This window comes from Toxotes jaculatrix, chromosome 8 (genome assembly GCF_017976425.1).
Source record: "Toxotes jaculatrix isolate fToxJac2 chromosome 8, fToxJac2.pri, whole genome shotgun sequence".
In the NCBI taxonomy this organism is placed as follows: Eukaryota; Metazoa; Chordata; class Actinopteri; family Toxotidae; genus Toxotes; species Toxotes jaculatrix.
Genome location: NC_054401.1, coordinates 12,838,837 through 12,866,306, shown reverse-complemented (window position 1 = coordinate 12,866,306; position 27,470 = coordinate 12,838,837). Strand labels below are relative to the sequence as shown.

General features: G+C 41.0%; 1 protein-coding gene across 1 annotated transcript; it reads right to left on the bottom strand.

Moving 5' to 3' along the window:
* Positions 1-3,913: 3,913 nt before the first annotated feature.
* LOC121186343 (metalloreductase STEAP4-like) lies at positions 3,914-10,980 on the bottom strand. The gene is made up of 10 exons (XM_041045036.1): positions 10,400-10,980; positions 9,897-10,004; positions 9,733-9,803; positions 9,499-9,586; positions 8,304-8,582; positions 8,070-8,164; positions 7,852-7,962; positions 7,107-7,149; positions 6,754-6,918; positions 3,914-4,793 (listed from the first exon to the last, which is right to left on the bottom strand). The coding sequence occupies exons 1-10, from the start codon at positions 10,598-10,600 to the stop codon at positions 4,536-4,538; spliced, it is 1,419 nt and encodes a 472-aa protein (XP_040900970.1). The 5' UTR covers positions 10,601-10,980; the 3' UTR covers positions 3,914-4,535.
* Between the last annotated feature and the right edge of the window lie 16,490 nt (positions 10,981-27,470).

The following is a 27,470-nucleotide window of genomic DNA, read 5'->3' as shown; positions in this document are numbered from 1 at the left end:
TGGGCAACTGTTACAAGTCCTGTGTCCAAGTGTTTGTTGCTAGTGCTTGTTGTTCCACTTGATATTTTTCTCAAGCAGACCTAGAATCACTGCGGGTCTTCACTCTTTCCTACATGCAAAGGGTTTTTACTGTTGGAGCCTCATGGGCTGGAAGCTTCTTCAGAGGCAAAATGCTTTGTCAATCACCAGCCTTAGAGGGCAGCGTAGTCCAGCTCATTATGAACCAGTAGTTTCATAATGAGGGACTAGCGGCATCTGTCAGCACAATCAAACTGTCAGAAGTCTGTGTCGGAGTGTGTGTGATTTATTATCAAAGAAGTGGTTTACCTCTGCCTTTACACCTCAGATTTCTTTACTTATCCTGACTGCTTAGTTGTTGCTGAACATAAGGCTGCAAATTGACGTAATGAAGTAATTATCTTAATAGATAATTAAAATTTAAGATTTATTTTTCTTAAAATGAAAAAAAAAAAAACCTGAGTGACATGCCTATGGACATTAGTAATTTAGTCCACTGTTGTTATTAACACAAAGCACATTAAATTAAGAGAAAGGGTATCACAAGCATAGCTTTGTTAATCTCCAACCTTAAAGACTGTGTAGTCCTCATTACGAGGTGTGGATCCACTGGAGAGACGAGTCATTTTGTTGATTGGAGAGACTGGCGGCACCGGTCAGCACAGAATGACTTGCATGAACAATCAAAAGTGCATGTGGGAGTGTGTGTGATTTATTATCAAAGAACTGGGAGAAGTGATGAAACATGGAGAAACTTAAGCCCCCTGCCAATATTCTAAGTATCAGCTCATTCACTATACAGGGGAGAAGCTACAAAGTAGTGCTGTCCAACTGAATGAAGATGTTGTTTATTTTAGTGTCTAAAAAAATAACATAAATAATGTAAATATCAAAACTAAGTTAAAGCTGCATTTGTCAGTTTTCAGCCAGTTTTTAGTTTTACTCTGAAGAAAGTATCCAGGCAATAAGACTGAACCACACAGAAAATATGTGGGCAAAAACTCGACAACACGTTGGGAGTATCACATGTGGATGCAGTGTTTTTATGTTTCTCTTCTCAGAAAAGGATTTTTTTTATTGATTTTATTGATTTATTGTTTGAAAAACCGTGAAGTGAAAACAGATCAGGAAGTGAAAACAGATCAGGAAATAATATTAGTGATGATAATCAACTGCAGATTCACATTTCAAGGAGGAACTATGTATCCTTCTGTTAGATCTGTCTTGTTTTTACTTTAAAGCTAAAACAGTATAGCCAAAAGATATGAGTCAACTAAGATAATCGCTTAAAGAAAACTTTATTTGCACTAAGCTAAATGGTTTTGATTTTCTTGATAGTCTTAATATGCATTAAGCAAGTCTGCTAATTTCTTTTTTCACTTTGTTAGCACTGCTGCCAGTCTGCCAGTTTCACAGGGTAAAAGGATGCAGTTCCACATGTGGACATCAGACATCATGCCAACAAAAGACTGGTTAATGTCAAAGTCTCCATTGTAGGAATCAAATAACGTTAACATTGCATAATATTTGTAATCTATACTTCTCTCTATACTATATAGACATACATTACATCAAAGATAGAGCTTATCAATAAAATTATACCTGCGGGTCTACAGATGTTTGATCCAGAGGGGACAAATTTCTTAATTAAAGGTTGTACATCAAACCACAGCTGTGGAACAAGCAGATTACCACATGTTCAGCTTGTACTCCTGCCCTACAAATACTACGTATTTGTCTCTGATATAGAGCTCAACTTCATCATTTGCAGCATCCCTGAAGAGCAGGAAGTCACTGTAGGCAAAGGGTGCTGCCAGAGAGAAAAGGATGTAGCCTCTGCCACAGAGAAAAGAAGTTGAAGGAACTGAAAAGAAACTAGGATGCGCGTTGTCCTTTCACAGTGAGAGATACAGAGGGTTCTTTGTTTTTATTTTAAACATTCAAAACTATCATAATAGACAGTTACATCACTTGGTGTTAGTTTGTTTTGAGAAGGTTAACATTTTACCTCACAGGTCTTAAAAAATAGGAGACAGAAATTCAAGATCTAATCAGTCTCTGGATTAATTAATCATACTTGACTGGTAAAAAATAACCAGTCAAGATATTGTATCAAAAATACATGAATTACAAAAATTTTGTGTGAGCGAAATGATTTTACGTCTTGCTTTTTCAGCACAGACTGGAAAGTTTGGTCTTTAAACTGAAGATAAAAATCATTTACAATGACAGTTTTTGTTGAAAGTCCTGTTAAGGAATTTGAGGAACATACAGCAAACTACTAATTCTTGAAATCTGAATGGCATACATGTAAGTGCTGCTCCCCATGTGGCCAACCCTTCATTCATGATTTATGAAAAAAAGACTTTGAAGCTGTGAGGAAGCTTACTAAAGACCAGTCGATCAAAGAGAAAGTCCCATACAAAGAGAGAGAAGGTTGTTAACAAAACCCTTTTTGATATCCTACTTACCTCTTTAGTTTGCTTACTTTTTTGTCTTCCATCCTTTTAATTTGAACAAGTTAATAGGTAGATCGTTGTAGCGCTACTGTTTTACCTGTGTCAATCCAAGCAAATGTATGACAAATTAAACTCACTTTTAGTTATTAAAAAGAAGTATTTAAAATACAACATACATTATGTTACATGGTCAAAAAAACAATGTATTGCTCATTACACTTCTTGTAAGTTATTGTTCTTTTACTGTAAAAACACCACTTCATGTTCTTAATAACAATTACAGGATGTTAGGGCTTAAACCTAAATTTTCAGTATTTGAATTAAAAAAAAAAATTAATTGCTGATAAATTAAATTCTTGTTTTGTGATTAAACAAAAGAAGTTTGTTTCCCTGCAAGTTTGAGCTTTCTCATTTTTTCCCCTTTTTACAGTGTATATGTATGACTGTATGTAAAAGACTTGTTATAACGATGTATAGTTCTACACATAAAGCATACTTAATATTATTGTTTGTTTACTCTGTGATAGATGGCCGACCTGTCCAAGGTGTACCCAACCTCTCTCCCAGTGTCAGCTGGCATTGGCTCCAGACCCCTGCGATCCTCAAAGGATTAGCAGCACAGCTAATGAATGGATGGATATTCGTAAGCCTTTCAAGCTTATGGTTTAGCAGTTTCTCCGTAGTTTTTTTTTTTTTCAGATTTACCAAATGTAGCACAATCGTTTTTGAGTTATTAATATTTCAATTGACTGTGAAACCCCTCTTTCATTCCTTTTTCTCTTTCTTTTCTCCCTTCATTCTTTCCTTGCATACAAGTGTGTTTATGTCTGTGTGCCCAGTGTTTTGATTGCATCCACACATGTGATAACATACCGCTTGTGTGTGTGTGTGTGTCTTCTTGTCTATGTTTGTAGATGAATCCTTGATCATGTGTCACTAACGACTACCAGTTATCTGAGTTCTATCTGAGTTCTTCTTTCTTCACTCCCTTCACGATCAGCAGAAATGACTTGCTGCAGCACAACATCTGGGGCCTATCTGTACTGTCACAACCAAATATTATATCCTTTCTGCAGAGGACTCCTGTGATGGAGGAGTCTGCACGCTCCTCTCTCTACAGATGTGATGAGATCCAGTAGAGAGTGGGGAGAAGCCTGCAGCTCAGAGCGAATGTTTCCTTGAGAACGGCATCAGATCAGCCGGAGGGATGAACCCTGGAGAGGGATCAGACCGAGACGACTAGACAGAGCACACTCAGCAGGGAAAAACTCTCTGAGTTTGACTGAGCTTTCATACAGGGGGGGGATATATAGATATAGATAGATATATAGATATAGATAGATAGAGAGAGAGAGAGAGAGAGAGAGAGAGAGAGAGAGAGAGAGAGAGAGAGAGAGAGATATAAGGCAGTGAGAAAGAGAGATAAGACAATGCTGTTCAGTCACAATGAAGTTTATTTATTGAAGAGCATTTCATAGTAGTATTACTGTAGTGAGAACCAAATCCAAAAATCAAAATTTACATAAAAAGGTGTGAGCTAATAAACATAAGCCACCATATATGAAAGATATAAAACAATCAGAGATGGTTAAACTGCTCTCTGAGTTAGAGTCTGTAACAATACTGAATGTACATGGGTATAGTGCAGTTATTAAACTCCAGTAGAGAAAAAGACATGAGCTTACAAAGGTGAGGGCCTGCTGCTTGAAATGCACCATAGCTGGTTCAATATGTGTCTGTGATTCTGTGTAGGTCCAAGGTATTTGTACAACCTATATAGTTCCATTGTATCATATACTATGTTTACAAAATGGATAAATTCCAATAGGATTACATCAAGAAAGACCGAATGTTTCCTCTGCTGATTTTGTTAACTATAGAGAGTAGAACAGTTGGTGTAATTTCATAGTGGTGGGTCTGTGACATCCCAAAAAAAAAAAACAAGCTGGGGTTACCTGGTGATAGAGCTCTTGGTCAGTCACAGTGACATATAGTGCTTTGTGTCTGTTTTCTGTGCATACCAATGTTTTTGTGTCTGTGACTGTAACTGTCATAGCTCTATGTTAGCAGTGATCGCTTGCTGTCAGCTTCTGGATCAGTCCTCTCCCAGCCCTGTCGAATACGGGTAAGGCTGCGGTCCACGCAGGGCAGGAGGAGCAGCAGCTTGACCGCCAACACTACAGAAGGCAACACCAGACTGAGCATGTAGGCCGGAGGAATGTACCATTTGTAGTAGGAGGGTTTAAGGAACTTGTCCCAGCCGTACAGGTAGGTGTGAAAGGTACAGAGGAACAATGTGAGGTAGCCCAGCTTGGACTGGAAGAGAGAAAAAGGAGTTAAGACACAGAACTTTACACTCACTGAGCATATGTGCATTCACAGATTTACTGTGTAAAAAGCTCACTAAGTGAAATGTGATTTACTAGCTTTTACAAAGACCAAAGTTTTTGGTCTATACGTTTGAATACATTCATCTAACTTGTGTGCACAGAGATAATTCAGCTACTGTAGCTAGAGAATGTGCACATTCATACAGACAGACCAATTCCATGCACATGAAAAAAAACCTAAAGAATGTGGCCAAGGATAATGTATGCCCCCCAAATTACATTTGATGAATAACTTAACATTTAAAGCGCTGCTCTAATTTGGGCTAGAGTAAAGGGGAGGGGTGTGGAATGAGAAAATGAGCTTGACATGACCCAGTTACATTTATGAATGAGTTTGTTCCCTATAGTGTGTCTGATTTCATTTTTGATTGGTCAGAAAGGGGGAAAAGGTAAACATTTGTGCCTGCCCCAGTAAAAACAATCACGGTGGAAGATTTAGCAAGGGAATGATAGGAATATCCCAAACACATTTTCAGAAAAATAAAATCACTTCCAACAGGAAACTGGAAACAGCTCTCTGGCCCATGCGACAGTTTTTCATCTGGGCTGATGCACAGAATCATCTTCATCAGTCATAGCTTAAATCTTGGCGAAAGCACATGATGTGAAGATCATAGAAAACATTTTTTCTGCCAGTATCCACATTCCCTAAAGGTCCTAGAGCAGAAACAGGTGCAGTACACAGTAGATTTCACAAAGCATTTTAAAATATCTCCGTCAGGCCCATTGTAAGTGGATACTGAGTGACCCTATTTTATATTGTGATCATGTATCTCTGTGTTAACTGTATCATCAATCTGCTTGTCATTTGCAGCTTTTCAAGGCCACGGTGAAGAGCTGAGATAATCAGCTGTTCCAAATTAAAGTTTCCCAATGAGCTTGTTTGTATTCATTTTATCAGAAGCTGGCACATGAAATATCGTAGAAATGGCACTAAAAGGACTGGCAATGTGCTGCTCTGCCATTCACTTTCCTTTTTGTGACGAAGAGTGCCAAATCTGTTGGCTACAAAAGGTGTGAGGCCTTTTGCTGTCCTTCATTTTGTTAAGTAGGTGTAACATTTAAGTGCAAATCTAAGTGTAGACTATACACACATGTATCTTCTTATTTTGTGGGTGGATCAAGAGTCCAAAGATGTGATCGGAATATAAACACACCATTGTCAGTTTAGGTTTCTTGGGAAACCGACTGAAAAGTAATAACTACACAGGCTGTCTTTTGATAGTTCTCATAAAAACACATACAGGCGCAGACTCAAGTATGTCCACAAGGAAAGGGAAAAACTGTTGGACAGGCTACTTGGGAGACCACAAGGCCAGCACCACTGGAAACTGTTATAAAAAAGTCCACAGTTTCATTCCTCCAGTTGTGACCGCCAGTATTTCACCATGTAAACACCATGTAAACAGGATGCAGGGACTCAGTCAGATGGTGATGTGTTGCACAGTATCCTACACAGCTAAAGCAGAGCTCTGTGTCCATAATGTGTCATTGTGAATGTGTGGACTGTGAAAATGAAATAGCATGAAGCATGAAGGTTTATCATTTATTCACTTTGAATGTGTTTCTGCCTCTGTGCCTCTCTGTATGTATGCCTCTGTAACTGTGTTGTTCTAAAAATACCACATGCTGGCTGTTCAGACATTTTCAGTGCATTCCCGAAAAGGGGCTCCCAGAAATGTGATCATGTCCTGGTGACCCCCATTCACTTGGATGGGAGAGAGGACTCAGACTTTTGGAGCACACTGCATATTGGAATATATGTATTTTATTCTTAAACCCTTCAGTGTTTTGAATGTTATTTCAGGAGGGTTTGACAAGCTATTTCCACCACAGGACTCACTAAAGCTCATACATCCAGATACCCACATATGATTCAGACACACCTGTATGAAGCTGAACTCTCTCCAGCTGAGAGCATTGCTGACGGAGGGGAGGGAGGTTATTCCCAGCAGGAGATACACGGCAAATCCCAGAATTCCCACAGCGTAGTAAGAGTCGGTACGCCAGGCCATGGTGGTGTCAAACTCTGACGTTTTGTTTTCCCTGATCTTAAAGCGGCAACAAACAAAGAAGAGAGATGTTTATTAACAGTTAATGTACTGATGGAAACAAATCACTATTATTCAAAATCATCTGACTTTATGATTACATATAAATAAGAAAGAATTTTTTTTATGCAAACAGAGCTTTTAATTTATCAAAACACACTTCTTTTCTAGTTGTGTGGCTGATTTACCTGTGAGATGGTATGAGCAGCAAGTCTGTATCTCACATAATATCTGGGGATGAAAATTACAAAATTATGTAGAACCATCAGGAAAACTTAACATAGCCCTACGTATGCCCCACCACCCTGAGTCACCACAGCAACCACCTCAGTCTTCCTAACAACACAATAGTCACCACCAGATAATGTCTTAGCTACAGTCCAGAGCCCACCAGCAACATCATGTTAAAATGTGACTGATAACAGGATGGTCATGTGACAACTGAGTTATCTCCATGACAGCTGAACAACCTATATCTGCTAGGGAGGACTATGAGATCTTAAAAAAAAAAGTCCTCGCATGAAGATTTTCATAATGTACATTTCTTAAACATCAGTACCTCTAGGTTTATTTATGTGTTCCAAGAATCTGAGGACTAATTGTTGTTAACTCTGACTGTTACTGTGCTTTATAATTGTGCCTAGCTAAAGCTAGAAATACCTCTCAGCCAAGTACAATACAGGTCAGCAGCAACACTAACCACAGTGCTCAGAAAGTACATAAAGTTGAAACATTAAAACCTCTGTTGAGGTAGGATTTATTGCAGGGCTGGTATTAGACTGTTTTAGTTTTACTAAGGTGGAGCTGATAAACTGGCAACTCACAGCAGTTGTGGATACTTGCAAGTTCAAAGCTGCCTTTGTTTGTTTGAGCTGAAATTTACAATAATTTCAGATAAACTGAAGTGCAAGGATGTGTGCACCTGTTAGATACCTGATGGGGATGATGAGGGTGTAGAGCACATGTAGAGAGGCAAAACCAAGTGCCAGCAGTCCCAGCTGTTTCCTGCACAGCATCCAACGATCCAGCCAGTCAGGGAAACGCCTGCAACAAACACTGACTTGTATGATACAATATTTAAAATACATAAAAAAAATTTTGGAGCTTTGTGCAGGCACTAAATATCAATCCATCCTGTTTTTATGTCTGACTTGTATTTGGTTCCTCTGTAGAGCTGAAGGAAGGCAGCTATGACACCAGGCAGGTAGCACAGAGACAACATGATGAGCGACACAATGGGAAACACCTGAAAGATGAAGAATAGACACAGAAGAGATTGTAACATGCACCAGATTTGAGCTAAATGATTTCTAAAGGATACACCTGGAGGCTACAATTCAAAGAGGAACAAATGGTCATTTGGGAGACAGCAAACCCATTGATACCTTGTTGGCTAGGGACACCATGATTCTGAAAGAGATGTCTTTCTTCTCTTTGGCATACGCATAGATTACATCTGTAAGGACCACATAGAGGAAGAAGAAGATGGTGAGACCGATGGCCAGGCGAAGTGGCAGCCTCCATTCTGGAAACAGCTGCAGGGGGAAATCCTCCAGTTCTCTGGCTGCAGACAGAGACCCCCTGTCCAGGACAGTGAAGCCCATTTTGGTGGATGTATCTGCTACTCCCTGCTTTGCCTCAGCACTGTTTCCACACAGGTACACCTAGAGCATGGAAACATCCATAGTGATGTAGAACTCAAAATGCCTGAGGAGTGTATGTCTTCATTATTTTATATTAGACATTTGTGTTTATACATTTGTACACACAATGATGAAAAGATGGTTTTGACTCCAAGGATTGCACATAAAAGTAGTTGGAGATACTGTGGTTTCCTGTACGAAATACTAAATTTAGTTGAATAAAGCAGGTAAAAACTAACAACAGTGCTCAGTCAACATATGTGATGTTGCTGATGGTGCTCCAAATACACCAACACACCCCAAAACATAAACATACTCCCTTCTCAATACACGCACACACTCCCCTGTGTGGTTTTACTCTCCTCTGGGATTGCACAAGCAGATCAAAATGAAACAGAAAAATCCACATATGCTGCAGCTTTGCAGCACAGAGTGAGAGAGCAAAGCACGTGAAGGGAAGCTCAGATCTAAGAGAAATTGTGGAGTTAATTGATTCAAGGATACATCAGAGATGGCATTCGCGGCAAAGACATAAGGCTGACTCCTCAGATTTGGCTTCTTTTACTTGGATTTGGTTTGATCAAAACTTCAAATGAGTTAATAATATAATTTGGACTGAAATGTTTTCTGTTCTGAGTGAGACTATTATTTTTAACTTGTTGGTCAACACCCTACTATGTGAACACATTAGAGAACTGTCAAATGCTTGTAGTTCTGCAGTGGAAGAAGAATCTGACAAGCAGTAGAGAGTAGTTTCATTTCAAAATGTGATATGTCACCATCAGAAAAAAAGAGCATCCCTAAATAGCAAAATAAGACCCACTTTGGCACACTCACCATTTTAGCAAGCATCAAATACACTTTAAAAACAAAAGAAATAATTTTAAACAAATCTCATTCTCAATGTGTAAAGATTGCAAACAGGTACATTCATTACCTGTCTGTTGGCATCTGAGGGTCCATTCTGCAGGGCCCAGGCAGACAAAGTGTTAAAAGCTTTCACCACATGAGCTCCAGGGACCAGCCTAGACAAAAAACAAACAACTAACTTTTGCTTAATATTGAACCAGTTATTGATGATCTAAACTACACGGTCCTTAACATGTCTGAATGTTTTTGGTAAATGTCTGAATGTTTTTGGTAATTACATAACTGCCTGGTCTCCTCTTACCTCTGCAGATACTCAGCATTGGCCTCTGGATATAAATTCTTCTTTAGGTTGTTGCTGACGTCCACCAGCACCTTCCAATCAATGAAATCAGCAGAGTGGATGAAAAGTTAGAAATGAACCAGCTGCTCTGTAACACAAAAGCACCCGACTGTGCACCAAGTTACCTTCCCCTTGAGTTGAGGTGCAAGCGTCTCCAGGAAGTCATAGTGTTCTCTGTGAACACAAACAAAGACCAGACTGGCTGACTGGGCTGCTGCCGCATGGCTCATCACCTGCACAACACACACACAAACACAGCACTGTTGTCATTACACATGGAAACACACTCAATAACAACTGGCTCAGCATGTTCCGAGACACTAGTTCACTTGTTAAGCACACATCGCATGAAAGATGAAAACAAAATGCTCCAGTGTATAGCGCACAAACAAAGCACAGCAACATCTGCAGACACACATGCACACACGCATTATCAGTGACCTTGTTTAGTTCAGTCAGCTTTCAATGTCTGATAAAAACTGTTCCTTTTTTCCCCAGCACTGACTATACACTTAAACTTTTATCAACACAAATATTTGAGTTGGTTTCAGAGCCATCATGCAACACACACTGTGATTATCAAAAATATAAATTCCAGTCTGAGAAGATGTCATGCAATATGTTGTACCTGAGTTCCCTGAGGCAAGGGGCCACAGCTGTGAGGTCTACGGCTGCCATATACCACCCTGTAGCCAGACTGGAGCAGACGCTGGCCCAGAGAGCGCCCCAAGTCCCCTGTCCCAAAGATACACAGCAGCTCTGGCTCAGGGGCAGCTGCCTTGCCTACGGGACACAGCGACACGCTCTCTGACTTCACCTCCTTTGACATGCTGCTCAGTGTCTCAGCCGATATGACCACTGTCTGACACAAACAGTGAGGGTATCTCCTGTGGTTTTGAAAGAACAAAACACTCCACCAGGTTTTCTGTCAATGCTAGACAGCTGTACTGAAAAAAATGACTGAGTATTATGTCCAGGTTCAAGGCAGATGTAACAAAATACTAGTTTTCAAAGTAACACTTCTTCTGGGTGCTTCTGGAAAAAGTGTCAGCAAATCAACTGTCTGGTCTGCCCCTCGAGCCCATGTGTCTGTTCTTCTAACTCATTACTCTGTTGACTGACAGTTTTTTCAGTCTTGAGTCAGTTTTTGTAGTGGCCCATCCCCTCTGATTTTAGGATAGGCTAAGGGTGAAGTCTGTCTACACTGGGAATCTCCGTGGCAAAAAGTGGGAGTGTGTCAGTGCAGGTTTCCTTTGTAAAGATTCTTTGACTGTCTATGTCTGTGTGTGTTTGTGTTGAGCAAGGAAATAGTGTGGCAAGGTTTCAAGTATGACCTTCTTCTGGGAAACCAGCTGATCATCTGTGACTGATTATGCAACACTGGAAAACAGGTCTGTAATTAATCGCTGTCTGCCAAAAAAATACTGTGGTTTTTCTGGTTTTTCCAAATCTGCTATGCTATGAATACACACATTGAGAAACACACCCAGAATGAAGCAGTAAGTGAAAGTCCCATTTAATATGAGGACACTAAGGAAGTGCACATCCAAAAACTGCAATGAGCGCTCTCTGACTGGCACAGTGGGCAACAGATTTTTTTTTTTAATTGTAGCTTGTCCACTGTTGGCTGCTCAGAGACAACATCATTATAACGGGTTTAGGCATTAACACAATGACTCCAAAGAGGTGAAAACAAAGGTCAATCTTAAACTAGTGTCCTAGATTTTGTGCAGAGTAAAACTTTGACACTTTCAATAAGAATGAGATTACTGACACTTTACTCATCAAAACTGTGGGACCGTGACACAGTGCCCTTTACAACAAACACACTATTTGGACCGAGTCTAGGTCATGGTCAGCAAACACAATGTGCTGGAATGTCCCTAACTCCCTCCTCTCTGTCCCTACATGATCTCCATTATATGAGAAGAATTCACATGACCTACTAAGTGCATAATTGCTCTGACATGTGTACAAAACAAAAAACACACAATTTTATTAGCAGGAGGTTATTTATCGTGCACTTGGATTGGAAAGAACCCAGTGCTTATAATCAGTCACTGATATGTGGTGGTCTGTGGAGGCACTTGCTGATTCATGGAGTTTGCAGGCAAACCCACCAATTACAGTCTAATCTACACTCTTGTGTTGCCCTATGAGTAATTAATGTTCTTAGCCTCATAACTGAAGTTGGCCCTTGAGTGCAGCCCCTCTTATTTTCCCAGAGGTCCAGAATAGCTCCAGTGTTCAGGGTTGAGGTGAACCACAGGCCTAGTGACCTGTCCTATACTGTAATTACTCCCTCTGCTCTGCAGCTTCACTAAGTGGCCAGTGTGTGTTTGTGTGAGTCTGTGTGTCTACATGTGACACAGATATAATGGTATTTCATTATCGCACACACGCACATACACACAAGATAATGTAATGAAATTTGTCGCTGATCTGGTTTCTTGGGTAGTAATTAGCCCGAGACCTTAACAGCAATTAATCTGCTGTTTGGTAAACAATTACTCGCTTACTCTTCCTCCCACAGGATCCTAAAGCCTAAGGAAGAGTGGTTCTCATTGGATGGGGGAGGTCAGGCTTGATAAACAAAGAAAAATCTTTTTTTTTCATCAGTAAATAAGAGCAAAAGCAAACAAAAGAAAGGCTGAGTTAAATGTAAATCTCGCAGGCAGTTATTTATGGGCTGTGGTAGTGTTTTTTGACCATGTCAAATAGTTAGTCATAACTGACCCAGAGTTCCTTGCCCTCTGAAACTGACCTCAAAGATCAACCAGTAGCAGCCCAGGCACTAAAGAACTGAGCTCGACCTCAGTGAGCAGAAGAGCCGCAGTCAAGCACACGTGAGCTACACACTAAACAATCGAGCCTTGAGAGGAGTGGGTGGTTTCCTGATGATCAAAACAAAACTTAGTGGAAGCAGCAATCACATATCAAATGTCAAGTCTTGAAAAAGGCACTCTCAGGCTATGGTGATGATTGGACCGTCCAGAACTCCCAGGCTTCAGCCATTACCGTGATTGGCTTTGCACTGCGCAATATCTGACTGTGTAAGCAAAACACAGGGTGCATTAGAGCCACAAGTCTATGCTAATGAATTCTGGTGCATGAAATGAGGCTCAGTGATACAGTAACATCCTGCTTTCCAGATTATTGTACTAGATAATCAGAATGATTGACTTTAAGTTGCACCTCTCATTGTTTGAATGCAGTGTTTGCTCTGTGCTATTTTTAAAGAAGCTCTAATAAATGTGTAATTGTGATCATGGTGGAACTTAGACCGTAAAGAGCTGAGGAGAAGGAAGGAAAAGAATGATGTGGATTTTCTATAGTGACTGGGTTATCAGAGCAGATGCTCCCCAGGTAATGGATTATCAGATACATGAATAACACTAGCGATTATTCAGTGGAGAGTATGGTCGGGGTGGGGGGCAGTTGGGGGGGGGATTATTAATAATCTACAATGTAAAGATTTGTTGCAGAGTGTGATTTGATGTCAAAAAGAAGGGGGTGGGTGTAATGGTTGCAAAGTACTGCAGGGGTTTGGCAGGCAGAGGTAGTTGGATGTGAGGTGTGACCAAGCCAAGGAGCTTCTGTGCCGCAGCTGGGCAAAAAAGAGAAGAGCAAGAGACAGCCTGGTCCGAGGCCGATGTTTGGCACAGTGACTTTTCCCTCTTCTCGCTTCACCTCCTCTACACAACACATCTGCTGTTTCTGTTTTCCTTAAGGCACTGAGTATCCTCATATGAACCCCCTTAGCTATCTTTTTGAGGTTATGTTTTTGGTTTCAGGCCATGACCCGACACAGCCAGAAAGGCCACATCTAAAAACAGCTTTACTTAAGGCAGAAATATGAGAGGGGCAGGCTGAAAAACGACCCACATCTACTCTCTTCAGTTTCTGACAAAATGGCTAAGCTGTCAAAGCCCCTTTTTTGTAAAGTGTTTAAATGAGTAACAGAAGAAAATAAAGTCCAGCTGGCTGGTTGGCAGCAGATGATATCCTTAGTGAAACTTATCTTGGCTTTGGACAGAGTCAGGAACTGTGTAGCAAGCTGTGCTTCTCTCGCTCTTTCTCTCTCTCTCTCTCTCTGTCTCTGTTTTGCTCACTCGCTCTCTCTGGTCTATCATTGTGATCGTTGTAGAGATTTACAGTGAAATCTCCCTACTGACCCCTGCTGCACTGGTGCTCAATGAGTGGCCTGTAAAGTTAATGGGTCAGATCCAATCTTTCCTTGTAACACACTTCACTCCACATGCACGCACTCACACACACAGAATTTCACATGCACTCCCTCGCATCATCCTGTCACACACACACACACACACACACACACACACACACACACACACACACACACACACACACACACACACACACACACACACACACACACACATCATCCTGTCTCTCTTTCTGTCTCTTACAATGCAGAGCAGAATCAGGACATGGTCTCAGCTTTATATGGGTCTTAATCACAGTGGTTATAAAACCTGACTGAATGAGTGAGCGGTATTCCTCTGGTAACACTGATGTACGCCGTAATACAGAGAACTTGAGGAATAAAGATTCTGGATAATGATGTGAAGGTCTTAAAAAATAGAACTGTAAACCCACTCTACACCCATTGTCCATCCACACTGGTGTTTATACTTGTGCTGCCTGATTACACCTCTTCTCAGGACTGTGTGGGCATGTACAAACTGGGACTGACGGAGGGCGGGACAGTGTACTCTGTTATCATTCTTATTAGCAAATATAGCTTAGTGGCCCTGCCTAACATCACCCAAATTAAGCTTGGCAAGAGGCCTAGGTCAGACAGAGTAATTGAAAACACCTGTGTGGGTGTGCAGGGCCAACAACACTACCTATCATACACTTAAAAATTGAGATAAAATGTTCAAACTTCTGTTTGCCTTTATGCTGAGTAAAAATGATTTTTTTTAAAATTGAGAAATGTTGATTATTTTTGCAAAATGTCAGATCTCTCATACTGTATTCACAAAGTGCAGAGTTGATATTTTGACGCAAGGCTCTGACCTCATCTCTCTTTGCAATGAATTTGATGAATTTCAAAGTTTTCTCAATCAGGGAAATGCTATGATTTTAAGCTTACAGTTTAAATAATGTGGCTTTCAAATCCAAAAATTAGACACAGATCCTGACATCAGCTATATATTGTGGGATGTTGTGTGTGCTTTAGATACCTTAAAGCCCCAGAAATCTATCTTGTGAAACCGCCTATGTGCTGGTCAGGAGTGCAGCGGCAGCCGTAACGGTGGCAGAACTAGTAGCAAACTGAGCCTTTAAGCAGTCTCACTGGCAAACCAGGAGTGTAACTGGGTCTTTTGAAAGCTTAAATACACCACCTTATTACAAAAGTGCTGCTGAATATTGCAGCAAGTAGAGTGTGTCACAAGTGAATGTAGCTCAAATTGTCTGTCTGAATCAGCTTTGTGGGTTTTGCCCCATGTGTTCCATTTTTGATTTACTCAGCACCAGGCCTATTCTCAGATTTTAAGAGCATTCGGCTTTATTTTATATTTTGCAAAAACATGTCTTGCCAAAGTCACTCAAACTGGAACTGAAACTCAATAAATAGGAAGCATTTGTTCTGTTCCGCACTTTTGAGGACATACATTTCAGTAAATCGTCTGCAGGCTCCAAATGACCAGACAGAAATTTTTAACTAAAACTACTGAATACATGCTGAAAACTAAAAAAATTTGTTAATTAAATGTGTAATCAAACAAACTCACCCACTGGCTACAAGTCTGCAGTGACTGGCATACATCTTCCAAGCACCTGAAGACATCACAGTGAGCTACAGAGTTAAAACTTCACTTCCTCCATGTCTAATCTAATCTGCCCTCGATTCTCAACTTTAATCACTCTTTTCACAGTCTTTTCTGTGTTTTTTCACTCCGTTTTACTCCAGATCCCACTCTTTTTCAGACCCTACAACATCAAATCCCACTTTGGAACAGAACTCCTGACAGTAGTGAATATATAATTCATTCGCATGACCACACATTGCTGAATATTTCACTCTGGCAGTCATGTATAATTATAGTTGACTCTGTGTCAAGTTGTCACTCTAGTGCCCCCTCTCTGGTAGGTTTTCCACATAACCCTTTGGGCCTCAAAAAAACTATTTCCTTGGCAGTGTGGGCTGCCTTTTCTTCTTTCGGAGTCAGTGGATTGCTCAATTACTGTCAATCGTTCAGTGGCAGTCCACCATTCACACCTGGTCCCGCCTCCGATGAAATGCATAATGAGGCACAATTACTGGCAAAAATTGTGTTGCGTTGAACAGACTTCCACAGAATGCATACTGTGGTGTTTAGGAAATGAGATAAAGCAAGTGGTAACGATCCTCACGAGGGTGGTAATGAGTCTTAATGGGAGTTAATGGGGTTACACTGATCGGGAGAGCAGAGAGACCCCAGGTTAATACAGCTACTAACAGGACAGAGACTGAGTGAGGGGGGTATATATACACACACATGCACACACACACATGCACACACACCACACACACACACACACACACACACACACACACAGAGCCAATATAAAGGCCTATCTCAGTGCTTGTGCCGTAGCCTGAAATCATTAGACTGTTATAACTCTTCTCAGTTTAAGAATTATACATGAGCCTTCTGGAAGGTTCCCGTCTTTGATTCTCTTGTCCTATGCCACTGTTAGGGTTATACAAGCTGTGTGTGTGTATGTGTGTGTGCGTGTTGGAGACAGTGTGTTCTTTCAAGTCTTCTGCGCTTAGCAGCAGTTAATGAGATCAGGGTGAGTGTTACCTGTGAGGAGCCCTTTGATGAAATATGTTCAGAAAGAGAGGGGGTCGTAGAGAATGAGATGGGAGGAGAGAGCCAGGAGGAGCCAGGAGGGAAGAAAGTGTCAGGGTATGTGTGTGTGTGTGTGTGTGTGTGTGTGTGTGTGTGTGTGTGTGTGTGTGTGTGTGTGTGTGTGGAGAGGGTGATATATAGAGATGGCTTGAAGAAAATAGAGGGGGGGGGGGGGGGGGGGGGGGGCAAGGAAAAGTGACAGAGAGCAGAAGGGGGGACATTCATTTTTAATTGAGAGGAAAAGTCTGCATCACTGCAAAGAGAAAGGCAGATAGATGAGGCCCATCCACTGACAACCAACTGTGCACACACCCGCACCACACAATGCAGGTGCACCTATACATGTTCACTCATGCCTAAAACTAACACACTCACACATGATCAGAGCTTCAAACAGTCAACTACACATTATGTTTAGTCTGTTTAGCTTTGTGTTTTTGAAAGAGTGGATTGCTGACTGAAATTTTATGAAACCCACAAGGGAGTATTTGGATTATAGTTTTCCTTCATCATAATCAGACTCAAATCCTCCTTTTTAACTCTAATACTTTAATTCTAATTACTCCACACAGGCTTCAGTGAGCTGAAGACTGGGAGGGTCTTTATCCCTTAGGAGAGAAAAAGGGAAAGTGTGTAGGAGACAAAGGCAGACAGACAGAACCAGAAAGAGTGGAAAAAGAAAGAAAGAAAGAAAGTGAGAAAGAAAGAAAGAAAGAAAAAGAGTATATAGTAAAAAGAAGAAGGTAGGAGAAAACGAGTAAGGATAACAGGACTGCGTTGCACAACCCTGTTTCACTGATTGCTTTAAAATGCTTAGTTTTCTACAAGACAGGGGCAGACAAGCATACAGAGCTCGACCAACGGAGTTAAAGGCACATTTTATTTCACAAGGTACATGGTAGCAAAATTACCAGCAGGCCACTTAAAAACCAGCAGGTTGGGTTGGGTTGGAGGGACCAACCAGTAGATGAAAGGTTGAATGTGCAAAACGTGCTGAAAAAAAGAAAGAAAGAAAATGAAACAACAATCTGAGCTCTGTACTGCTGCCTGTGCTCTGTAAAAACCTGTTGATAAATCACCCAAAATCTATATTTATGTGTATTAAAATATGCGGAACAAAATGATCTCTCATTCTTTCTTTCCCAAAGCACTGCCTAAAGTCAATTTCTGCTACTGCTCCTGCAGGGCTTTTTTTTTTTTCTTTTTTTTTTGGTTACAGTTTTTTAGCTGTTCTGTTTAAGCCTTTTTCTGCCACACTGATGGCATTTTTTTGTTATGTACATCCCAAGAGGGCAGTCGTGCCTGCCAAACAGAAATAATGTATTAACATCACAGTCAGTTTTCACAGTCACAGTCAGTCAGATCCAAAAAGGTAAAAAGGAGAGGGGGAAAAAAGTGAATTTCGCTCTACTGCCTGATTTTGAAATTGTATTTTTAATGAGTATTGTTGAAACATAACACTGAGCCAAATTAAATCTATATTTTATAGTCATTGTTAAAAAGTAGCAGAAGGTGTATTTGCATTTATGTGCTGGGATCGCCACCTCTGCAGCATTCTCCCACAATCAATGAATGTTTTCTTTACTTTTTTCTTTTCTTTTCCTTTCTTTTCCTCACAAAGATGCCATCTGAATGACCCAAACCTGTCCCACCAAAGCCAGAAATGAGAAGACGTACTCTAAATACCTCACACATTTACAATGATGTCTCTGGTACCTTTACCAGCGACAGCATTTAAATGATTACCCCCAGGAATTGCCAACCTGTACAGAACACAGACAGCTGGATCTAATAACACTTTACTGACCAGTGGCCTAATGGGATTTTAGCTCAAACCAGATCTGAACATAAAAACGAAACAGGAAGGATGTTTCATTTTCCCAGAGGGCTCTCTCTCTCTCTCTCTCTCTCTCTCTCTCTCTCTCACTCATTCCCTACTGTTATCTCTATCTCTCTCCACATTGGCGGCTTTCATCCTTCTCCCAGAGCTTGAGAGATACACAACACACTGAGGGGGAAACACACAGGCACACAGAAGTTAAAAAAAAATGCACACAGTAGAGGAGGAAGCACATACAAAAGAGAAATACACTTTTTCACACACACACACACACATATAGGTATATATACAGACACAGTGGGCCCTATTTCAGGATGCTGTCAGCAGGGGGACAGAGGCTAGAGGAAACACAGGATGAATTCTCCTCTGCCTCATTCCATCACACTGCCATGACACCCCTATTTACCTCCCCCATCTATCTCCACACTGACTGTCTACCACCTTGTCTTGCCTGTGTGTGTAGCTGTTAATGTGTGTGTGCCAGCACACAAGTGCGTGTGTGGTGTAGGGGAATGTCTGCACTTGTGCAAGTTTAAGTGTATCAGCACATTCACAGTGATGGAGTGAGGTGAGGTGGACACTGTATATTGTGCTCTACGGTGTTAGAACATGCTGTGCAGCCCATCAGCGTTTGACAGAATCTCTGTGTTTTTGTTTAGATGGTTGAAACACTGGTCCTTGCTCCCACAGGAGATTCTCAGGAAGTTTCTTCATTAAAGTTTACAGTGGTGCCAGTCCCGAGGTTTCCTAAGTAATCTCTGCGACAGATTCCCACTTAACACAGTTTCTGGGTTTTTTTTTCTCTTCTTTGTTATCTTCTCAGGCTCGCAAGCATTCCTCTCCCCCTGTCGTCATCCGATGGCTTTGCTTCACATCCCATATGTCCTCCTGCGACGATGAGAGAGCCACTTTCATTGAGGGGAACGAAAGTTTTCTGTCCAATTCCCCAAACTCATTTTGGCTCTGAAAGAAATGGTCCCTTTCTTTATGTCTCCCACACATGTACACATGCGCACACACACACACACTTAAAAATGGTTCCTATCCTGCTGTCCTTCTGCTCCCCAAGGCTATGGTCATGCATTTTCGAATCATATTAAATTTTTTTGTTTGTTCTTCTTGGCCTTATATGATCCATGATCACAAAAAGAGAGAAAACACACAGTGAGAGCAAATAAAATGAATATTAGCAGTAAAGACATGCAGTATTGAGCTGCCCAGTGGTTTTATCCCTCACTAAAATGCTAGCTAGCACTTCTCAAAGCAAACAAAAAAAAACTAATTTCTGCTCTTTTGTGCTCGTTCAGTATCCTTGCAGATATATATGTTTGCACTGTAACTGTATCATATCCATCTATAGAATAGAATCTAAGGCTGAATGAATGTGAGATAGCTACATATACAATACATCTCTAACGAAAATGTCCCTACTAAGAATTAATGAACTAAAGATGCAATAGCCAGATGTCAGCAGCTCCCATCATCCACTGGAGCTCTGTGTGACAGACAAGGAGACAAGTCTTTGTATTTGTTGAGAGGTAGCATGATAATGCAAAAGATCACATCCTCCCAGATATGATTATAATCAGGCTGTTCATGCTAGAACATTGTCATCCATTTTCTCTGCCTACATAATTCTGAATTCTAAAATAAGGAGGCTGTCATTTTGCGGCCTTACCAGAGTGAACATAGAAACAGTTTCACATACACTGGTTAATGTTATCATTTTTTTTCTTTCAGTTAACACACTGAGAGATTTCCCTAAATGCGCAGTGATCTATGTTCGAAAATCAAGTCTGCTCAGAGGTTACTATTTTCATCATTAAATATTCACTAACACGTGATATTCAAATACCTCAAGGACATACTGCATGTATGAATTTCGAAAAGTGCTTACTTGCTGTAATGTGGTTTAAGCTGTAATTCCTGCTGGGTATGCACCAGTTGATCTGATTAAATTCAGAGCACAAACTCAGTTCATAATATTCACACTCTGTTCATCATGACAGCTTAAACACTACAGGGTGACAAATTGTTGCTCGTATGACAAGACTTACATGAGGGTATATTCTTGTGTGAACCGTATGTGCATTCTTATATGTGTAGACATACTGGTGGATGCACCAGGCGGTTGGTGGCTACTGGCAAAAATACTTCTCCTATACCCATCTCTGTATTAGTCAGTAGTTGATGGCTGTATTTTATTCTTGTGTATGTGTGGAAATGTGTGTGTGGTTGACAGTCTGCTGATGGGCTAACACCCTTTTTCCAGACAGCCCATCCTCCTGTATCGTCTCGCCAGAGCCATGGAGTCCTCCTCAGCATGGTAAACAATGCACACCTAGACAATGGCAGCCATGCACACGCACACATACACACTCTTTCTCACTCACTCACACACACACACACACACACACACACACACACACACACACACACACACACACACACACACACACACACACACACACACACACACACACACACACACACACACACACATAGATCCGCAAGCACAATCATCATGCTCACAATTCTTATTTAACCGATAGCTTTGTTATTTGTTGACCCAAAGCACTAGCTTAGCATTCCCAAGGCATGGCCAGAAAATATTACTTAGCAATACAAACACAACAAAATAAGCCAAAGAGGCACCATCCAGAAATACTAAATTAGCATGCTGCCCAGTCCAACCACAACAGCTGTCCCAGATGCTAAGAAAAGCTCCATCGGGGGCCCATGTATTATGCTTGAGGGTGGTTAGTTATTTTCAGAAGCAATAATTAACATCCATATAATGTCAAAATTTCTCTCTGGTTCTGCAAATAACATCTTGTATGACAACTATTAAATAACATTAGATCAGCTTGGAGAGCTTATTAGTTATACTACTCAGACATTTAAATTAGAATATACATGACACCAAACAAGGGAAAGTAGAAGAAACAGGCAGCAGATCCACACGTCGGCTACAACTTGTACACAGCAGAAGGAGAAAGGAAAATGGAAATTATATTTTACATTATGAACTTACAGAAGAGTCATTTTCCTGGACGTTTCCTTGAAAGAACTAAGTAATTTAAAACAAATTACAAGGGAAATAAGCACAAATTTGTGAGACAGTTGTTGAGATTTCATAAGCAGTTCTTAAGTTCGAGAGGAATTTCCTTGAAAGAACAACTCATTTTAAACTCATTTAAATAAACAGTCCCATATTTACTTATTGCAAACATAATCATGTCCATCTAAGCTGATTTCATTGACTGAATTGATTGCCTCTTGATACCAGCTGACCACAGTGTATTCTTCCTAGAATTAGTACTAATTAACATGTTACTTTCCAGGAACTGTTTTATGACTTTACACTTACAAATCAGTTCTTTTCTAGGAATCTAGGAACTATGGAAAAGCAGGAGACTAATTGAGAATAAATTGTTACCTGAAATGTTTATAAAGAGAAGGAGACACCACTGACACTGTCAGACAGTTCCTCCTTTGTCTTCACATGAATGCATGTAAACCAACAGGATGTTGAGAGACAGTCTTCTTGTTATAACGACCATCAAAACATGACACGTCAATCAGTGTCAAGGTGAAACAATACCTGTACTGTGCTGAGATACCTGATCATCATCAATCTTTTGCTTTCATTTTAATTTGCGTTTTTTCTCCTGTCTTCTCCTGTCAGGTCATGACATCAGTAGACATAAGGTTCAACATGCACTTCCTGTAAACATGCATAAATGCATGCTTGCATAAGTGTGTGCGATTGGGTGTGTGCATGTGTGTCTGTATGAGAATGAGGATGTGAGGATAATTTAATTATGGACCAGATAGAGCGGGTTACCGAGGTTAATATCCTGCATGCACTCTGCTCCTCTCCGGACACAGTAATTGCTTTAAGCACATTAGGAACTTTATTGACTGCGATGGCCTTTTAAGACATTACATTTCTGCTGCTTAGTGTCAGACAGGAGTCATCCAGCCCTGCTTACTGTCTCTGTCTCCCTCTATCCCTGTCTTTCTTCCTTTCCTTCCTTCCCAGCCTGCCCTCTGCTCACCCTGTCACTCTCTCCTCTCTGCATGTGTCTCCTTGACTGTATCTGCTTAATTGAAGACTCCCTAAATATGATGAGATTTGTATAACGCCTCATCCGTCGAGGCGGCTTGATGATGTTTGATTGGCAGGTGATTAACTCCTCTTAACCCACAGAATCATCTGTCCTCAGTGGAACAGTTGCACTAATGACACCATAAAAAGCTTCTTGATGTGTCAAATTCTGGAGCGGAGCTCTGGAGAGAGAGCTTCCAACAACTCCTTCGAAAAAGTGCAGCAGCCCCCTCACTTCTCTTTCTCTCAGCTTAGATCAATCCTCTCAACACCCTCTCAGTAGCTCTCTGCATTTTCACTCAACTAGACCTCTTAATGAGGATGGAGGTGAATGGAAGGAGTTATTAAAAAGTCCTCACCTTCCTCCTGGGACTGCTAAAGAGGAATTATATGCAACTAAGTGCACTTACAGCCCCAGTTAGAGTTATTTCACATTTCTGTTGCCATAAATCCACATCCACTGCAGTCATGACAGGGATGGAAAATTATTTCTGGTCCAGAAGGATTTTGGTGTTCCTTTCTTTTTATAAGGGATCTGCTGGAAGATTTTCATTAAGGGCTTCAGGTGAGGTAAAAATTAAAATTACAGATGGGAGGGATGGAGGGAGGGTATGGGAGACAGAGGGAAAGTGATGGGGAGGAGAGGAGAAGCGAAGGAACGATGTCGCAGCTGACAGGGAGGGGAGCCAAGCAATAAGTACGGCAGATATAGCCAATGTGCAGAGATAAATGATGTAATATCTGCATGGATCAATGTCTGTACTGTCCCTCTAAAAGGAGCTCTCTCTATAAATCACATTACCATCCTTCCCAGTACATGTGCATGCGCGCAAATACACACATTCGCACCACATATGCACACAAATACACACGCAGCTATCTCACTTAGTATGAATTAAGATGTATGGCTGTAAAGTCTCAGTGTCTCTAGACTACTATGTAAATGTCTTCTTCCAGCTGTCCAGTCCCATCACTCTGCAGATGGTAGGAGGAGGCAAGGAGGAAATCAATTTGTTAAGATAGCACTATCCGGCTAATGAGAAATCAAGTGGCTTGACTTTTCACATGAATCCCATCATGTCCACTCATATTATGAAACCAAGATGTCATTAGTTGCACTTGGTGTGACTAATAGTCCAACCGCATCTTTGTTCTGTGTCTTTGCTAATAGTCCCACCTTGTGGCAAATTAAATAATTACATGATCCCTCAGAGGAGGTTTGCAAAGTAACTGAAACGCCTAATGCAATACCATAGCTCTAAATTAAAAACTAATTTAAAAACTCATAATGTTTGTTTCTTTTTATTACAAATGGAGTGGGTTAAAATTATTGGTTCACCCCACAGGAAATATTTCCAGCCCAAGTTTTGTCTCTTGTACAATAATAATAATAATAAACACACAATTTTAGATTGCCCAGATTTGAGTGGAAACATTATTTGACTTAATTGGAGCTTGTATACCCATTGTATCTAATGTTATATTTTTAAATTATGATTCATGAATTAGTCTCACACTGAATCTAAGGGTGGAAGGAAATGCATGAGGGTATTGCAGTGATGTACACAGACAGAAAATGGTACTAATACAGGCCCGTTTATAGAATATGTGAATACATTATGCTCCTGTGCCTGCACAAGAGCAAAATTTTTCCTTTGGCTGTACTGTGTTTGCAGTCATGCATTAGCACTGCAGGCAGTGATTATCTGGATTCTTTGTGGGTTTTTATAGTCACCTTGTGATGACTTAAGAAGTCACATATAAAATGGTAATTGGTAGGCCCAGAGGCAGCTGGCTAATAATGGGCGATAGGGCGCCGCCCTCTGTGACCCACACGAAAAACATAAGAGTTTATTTTGCCGTTCCAAGTCTGAATATTATTGCCCAGTCAGGAGCCTGAATATCATTGTCAACAGCTCCTTGGGGCGATTTCAGTCACATTGAAAATCGCCCCGTGTGCTCTCATAGACTTACATGTTACGATTTATTTATTTATTTGTTTATTTATTGATTGTTTGTTTGTTTTTTCATTTTTCAAACTGTAGACCATTGCATTTCTATGGGCTCCGGGAGGGGTTGCCCCAACGTGCTTTCGTCATACGCACTGATGAAGTCACGTGTGCATACGCATCGCGTTCACGTTCAAGATCAGCATGGCTAGCACTGCCACTTAACCCTGTCGTTGCGGGAATTATCATTCTGTCGTCGCAGCAATCAAGGTAAATTGGCTATCAAAGAATTAGTACCACCCAGACCAAATTTAAATGTCAAGCAGGTGTCTTCAAAGGCGGGGAAAACCTACAGCCGCGGATTTTCACGGAGCTGGAATGAGCGGAAAACGTGGCTGGCAGGATGCGAAGCAGCTAACGCGCTGTTCCGCTACCCCTGCCTTCTGATTCACCCGGATGGAACATGAAACATCGAAGATGCACATGGACAGCTGCCTGAAACTTTCGTCTTTTGGAAGAGCCACACAGTTGGATGAGAGCTACGTGATGGTTGTTTGTAGTCACAACGATGAGGTGAGCAAGAACCGCCATATTCTAGGCCGCCTTACTGACTGTCTAATTCTGTGGCGTGTTTGAGTTAGCCTTGCGACTGGTCGACTTAGCGGTGTCGCTAGACGAGGTGTTTGAGGAGCACTTTAAAACGGTCTCGTTATTGTACTCTTTAAATGTTGAATTGTAAATAGTTGTATTGATTGCACATTGCCAGCTTGAATATTACTGCATATACTGAATATACTCTGTGATGATTTGATTTTAGGATAATTTGATTTGATTGTCAATATGGCATCATAGTTGGTTATTTTACCCATTGAATGGATCATATTAGCCATCATCGCGACAATTGCCCCCCCCCCCCCCCCCCCCCCCCGAGAGATTTGTCAGGAGCCGCCACTGGGTAGGCCTCTTTTACAACTGACACATGCTGCAAACTGGCGTTCAGCTGAAAGTGACTCATTTATGAAGCTGTCTTTGGAATTATGATTTATTGCATTTACAGGATGAAATGCTGCATCAAATTACCAGCAGTTCTGTGAAGCTGTTGCATACTTGGGCGCCATGGTTGTTTGCGATAAATCCTCACAGTGACAATGCTATCATGCTGATGTATAGCAGGTGTGATGTTTACCATGTTCACCATATGGATTTAGCATGTGAGCATGCTCACATTTGTTAAATACAAAGTACAGATACTGGGGATGATATTAGTTTGGCACGTTATATGTCCAAATATTGAACAATTTGAAACTTGGGCCTGATGATGGCGCTAGAGCAGAGGTCTTCCACAGGTGGTCCGCGGAGAGACCTGTCTAGACCTGTCCCTCCAAGCCTCCTTCACACTAAGAGGAGGGCCCGCCCCTTTCGCTGCTGGGCCAATCATTTGGCACAATTCAGCTGGCCGAGAGCCTTTTCAGTCCCGCAGCTCACTGAGATCCCAGACGCTGCAATATTATTTGAAAAGGAGATACCTATGTTTATAAACGGCAGTGGCACGGCCACCCTACTCACTGTTGCACATGTTTAAAATAAAAACATTAATATATGAACCTGTGTATTGTTTGAATGGCTTAGTGCTGAATGCACAATAAAAAAAAGGTATGTTTATACATGGCGCTAGGCTCGGTTTTATATAAAACACAATTTTATAAAATATAGCGGGGTAGGGGGTCTGTGCTCCATCTCTCCATCAGTTTCGGGGTCCTTGGCTTGAAAAACGTTGAAGAAGATAGAAAAAAAGTTGGGTGCTCACCAAAGTGAGCAGGATTCATCCTTTGGAGAATGCCTGTGCAAAGTTTCATGACAGTTCATTCTGTAGTCATTCTAACCTACTGTATAGGTCGGCTCTATTCACATTCTGCAGTAACTGATATGAACACAGTAGCCACAGTGTGTGTTTACTGACCTTGATTCATTCAGGTCTAACAAAGTGTTGATAAACTCTTATTCACAACTGGGAGATTAGCCAGTCAAGCCTCAGCATTTTACTGTTACACATGGAGCAGTTTCATCACAGCACTTTGGTGCTGACACAATGAAGTCCTATTGATTTACAGGGTGTAAGAAAAGAGTATTTTTCTAAAGTAGTCATTCTCTCTACAAGCTGGAGCCTGTACAAAAACTGGAGAGACAATTTCAAAAGCTGAGTTATGAGACTTGCAGTAAAATATTAGGTAATCCATTGTGAGGTTCTGTTGCACCCCATTCCTGGCTTTGTTAAAACATGTCATTGTTTTTTGTTTTTGTTTTTTTTTAATGATGAATATCTCAGATCAGAAATACCATTAAAGCACAGAAGGTAGCATACCTCATACAGAGAAAACCAAAAAGTAGAAACCTGCTCTGCAGCAAGATGAATGGTGATTCTGCCTCTCCCTGTGTCAGCTGCAGTAGGCATATTGTTCAATCAATGCTTTTTCATCCAGGTTGGGTGTTAAGGAATTGCTGGGTGTACTGGGATAACTTATTGATCCAGAAGTTACTGTCGAAACTGAAAGATAGAGGTGGAAAGTCCCCTATAAAGTTTTCATGACTGAAGCACTTGGAAAATATCTGCTTTAGCAAAAGTGAAAGGATGTTAAGAAAGATGAGATGTGCCAGTCCAGGAATAGCAGCGGACGTGATGTACAGCATGCACTCTGAGATCTATCTCAGAGTTTGCCAGTGTGTTTAGTGGAACATTATCCGTAGCACAGTGCTGCATCATGTAGACTGTGAGAAAATCCACTGTGCCGACAGCGGTTGCTTGGAATAATGTGCCCACATGCCTTATATGGGCATTTGTCTCACAGAAATGATGTCACCAGCCACTGCAGGGTCTCCCCTTTCAAGACACAGACTGGGTGTGTGCTCTTCTGAGCCACAAAGATAGTGGTAGG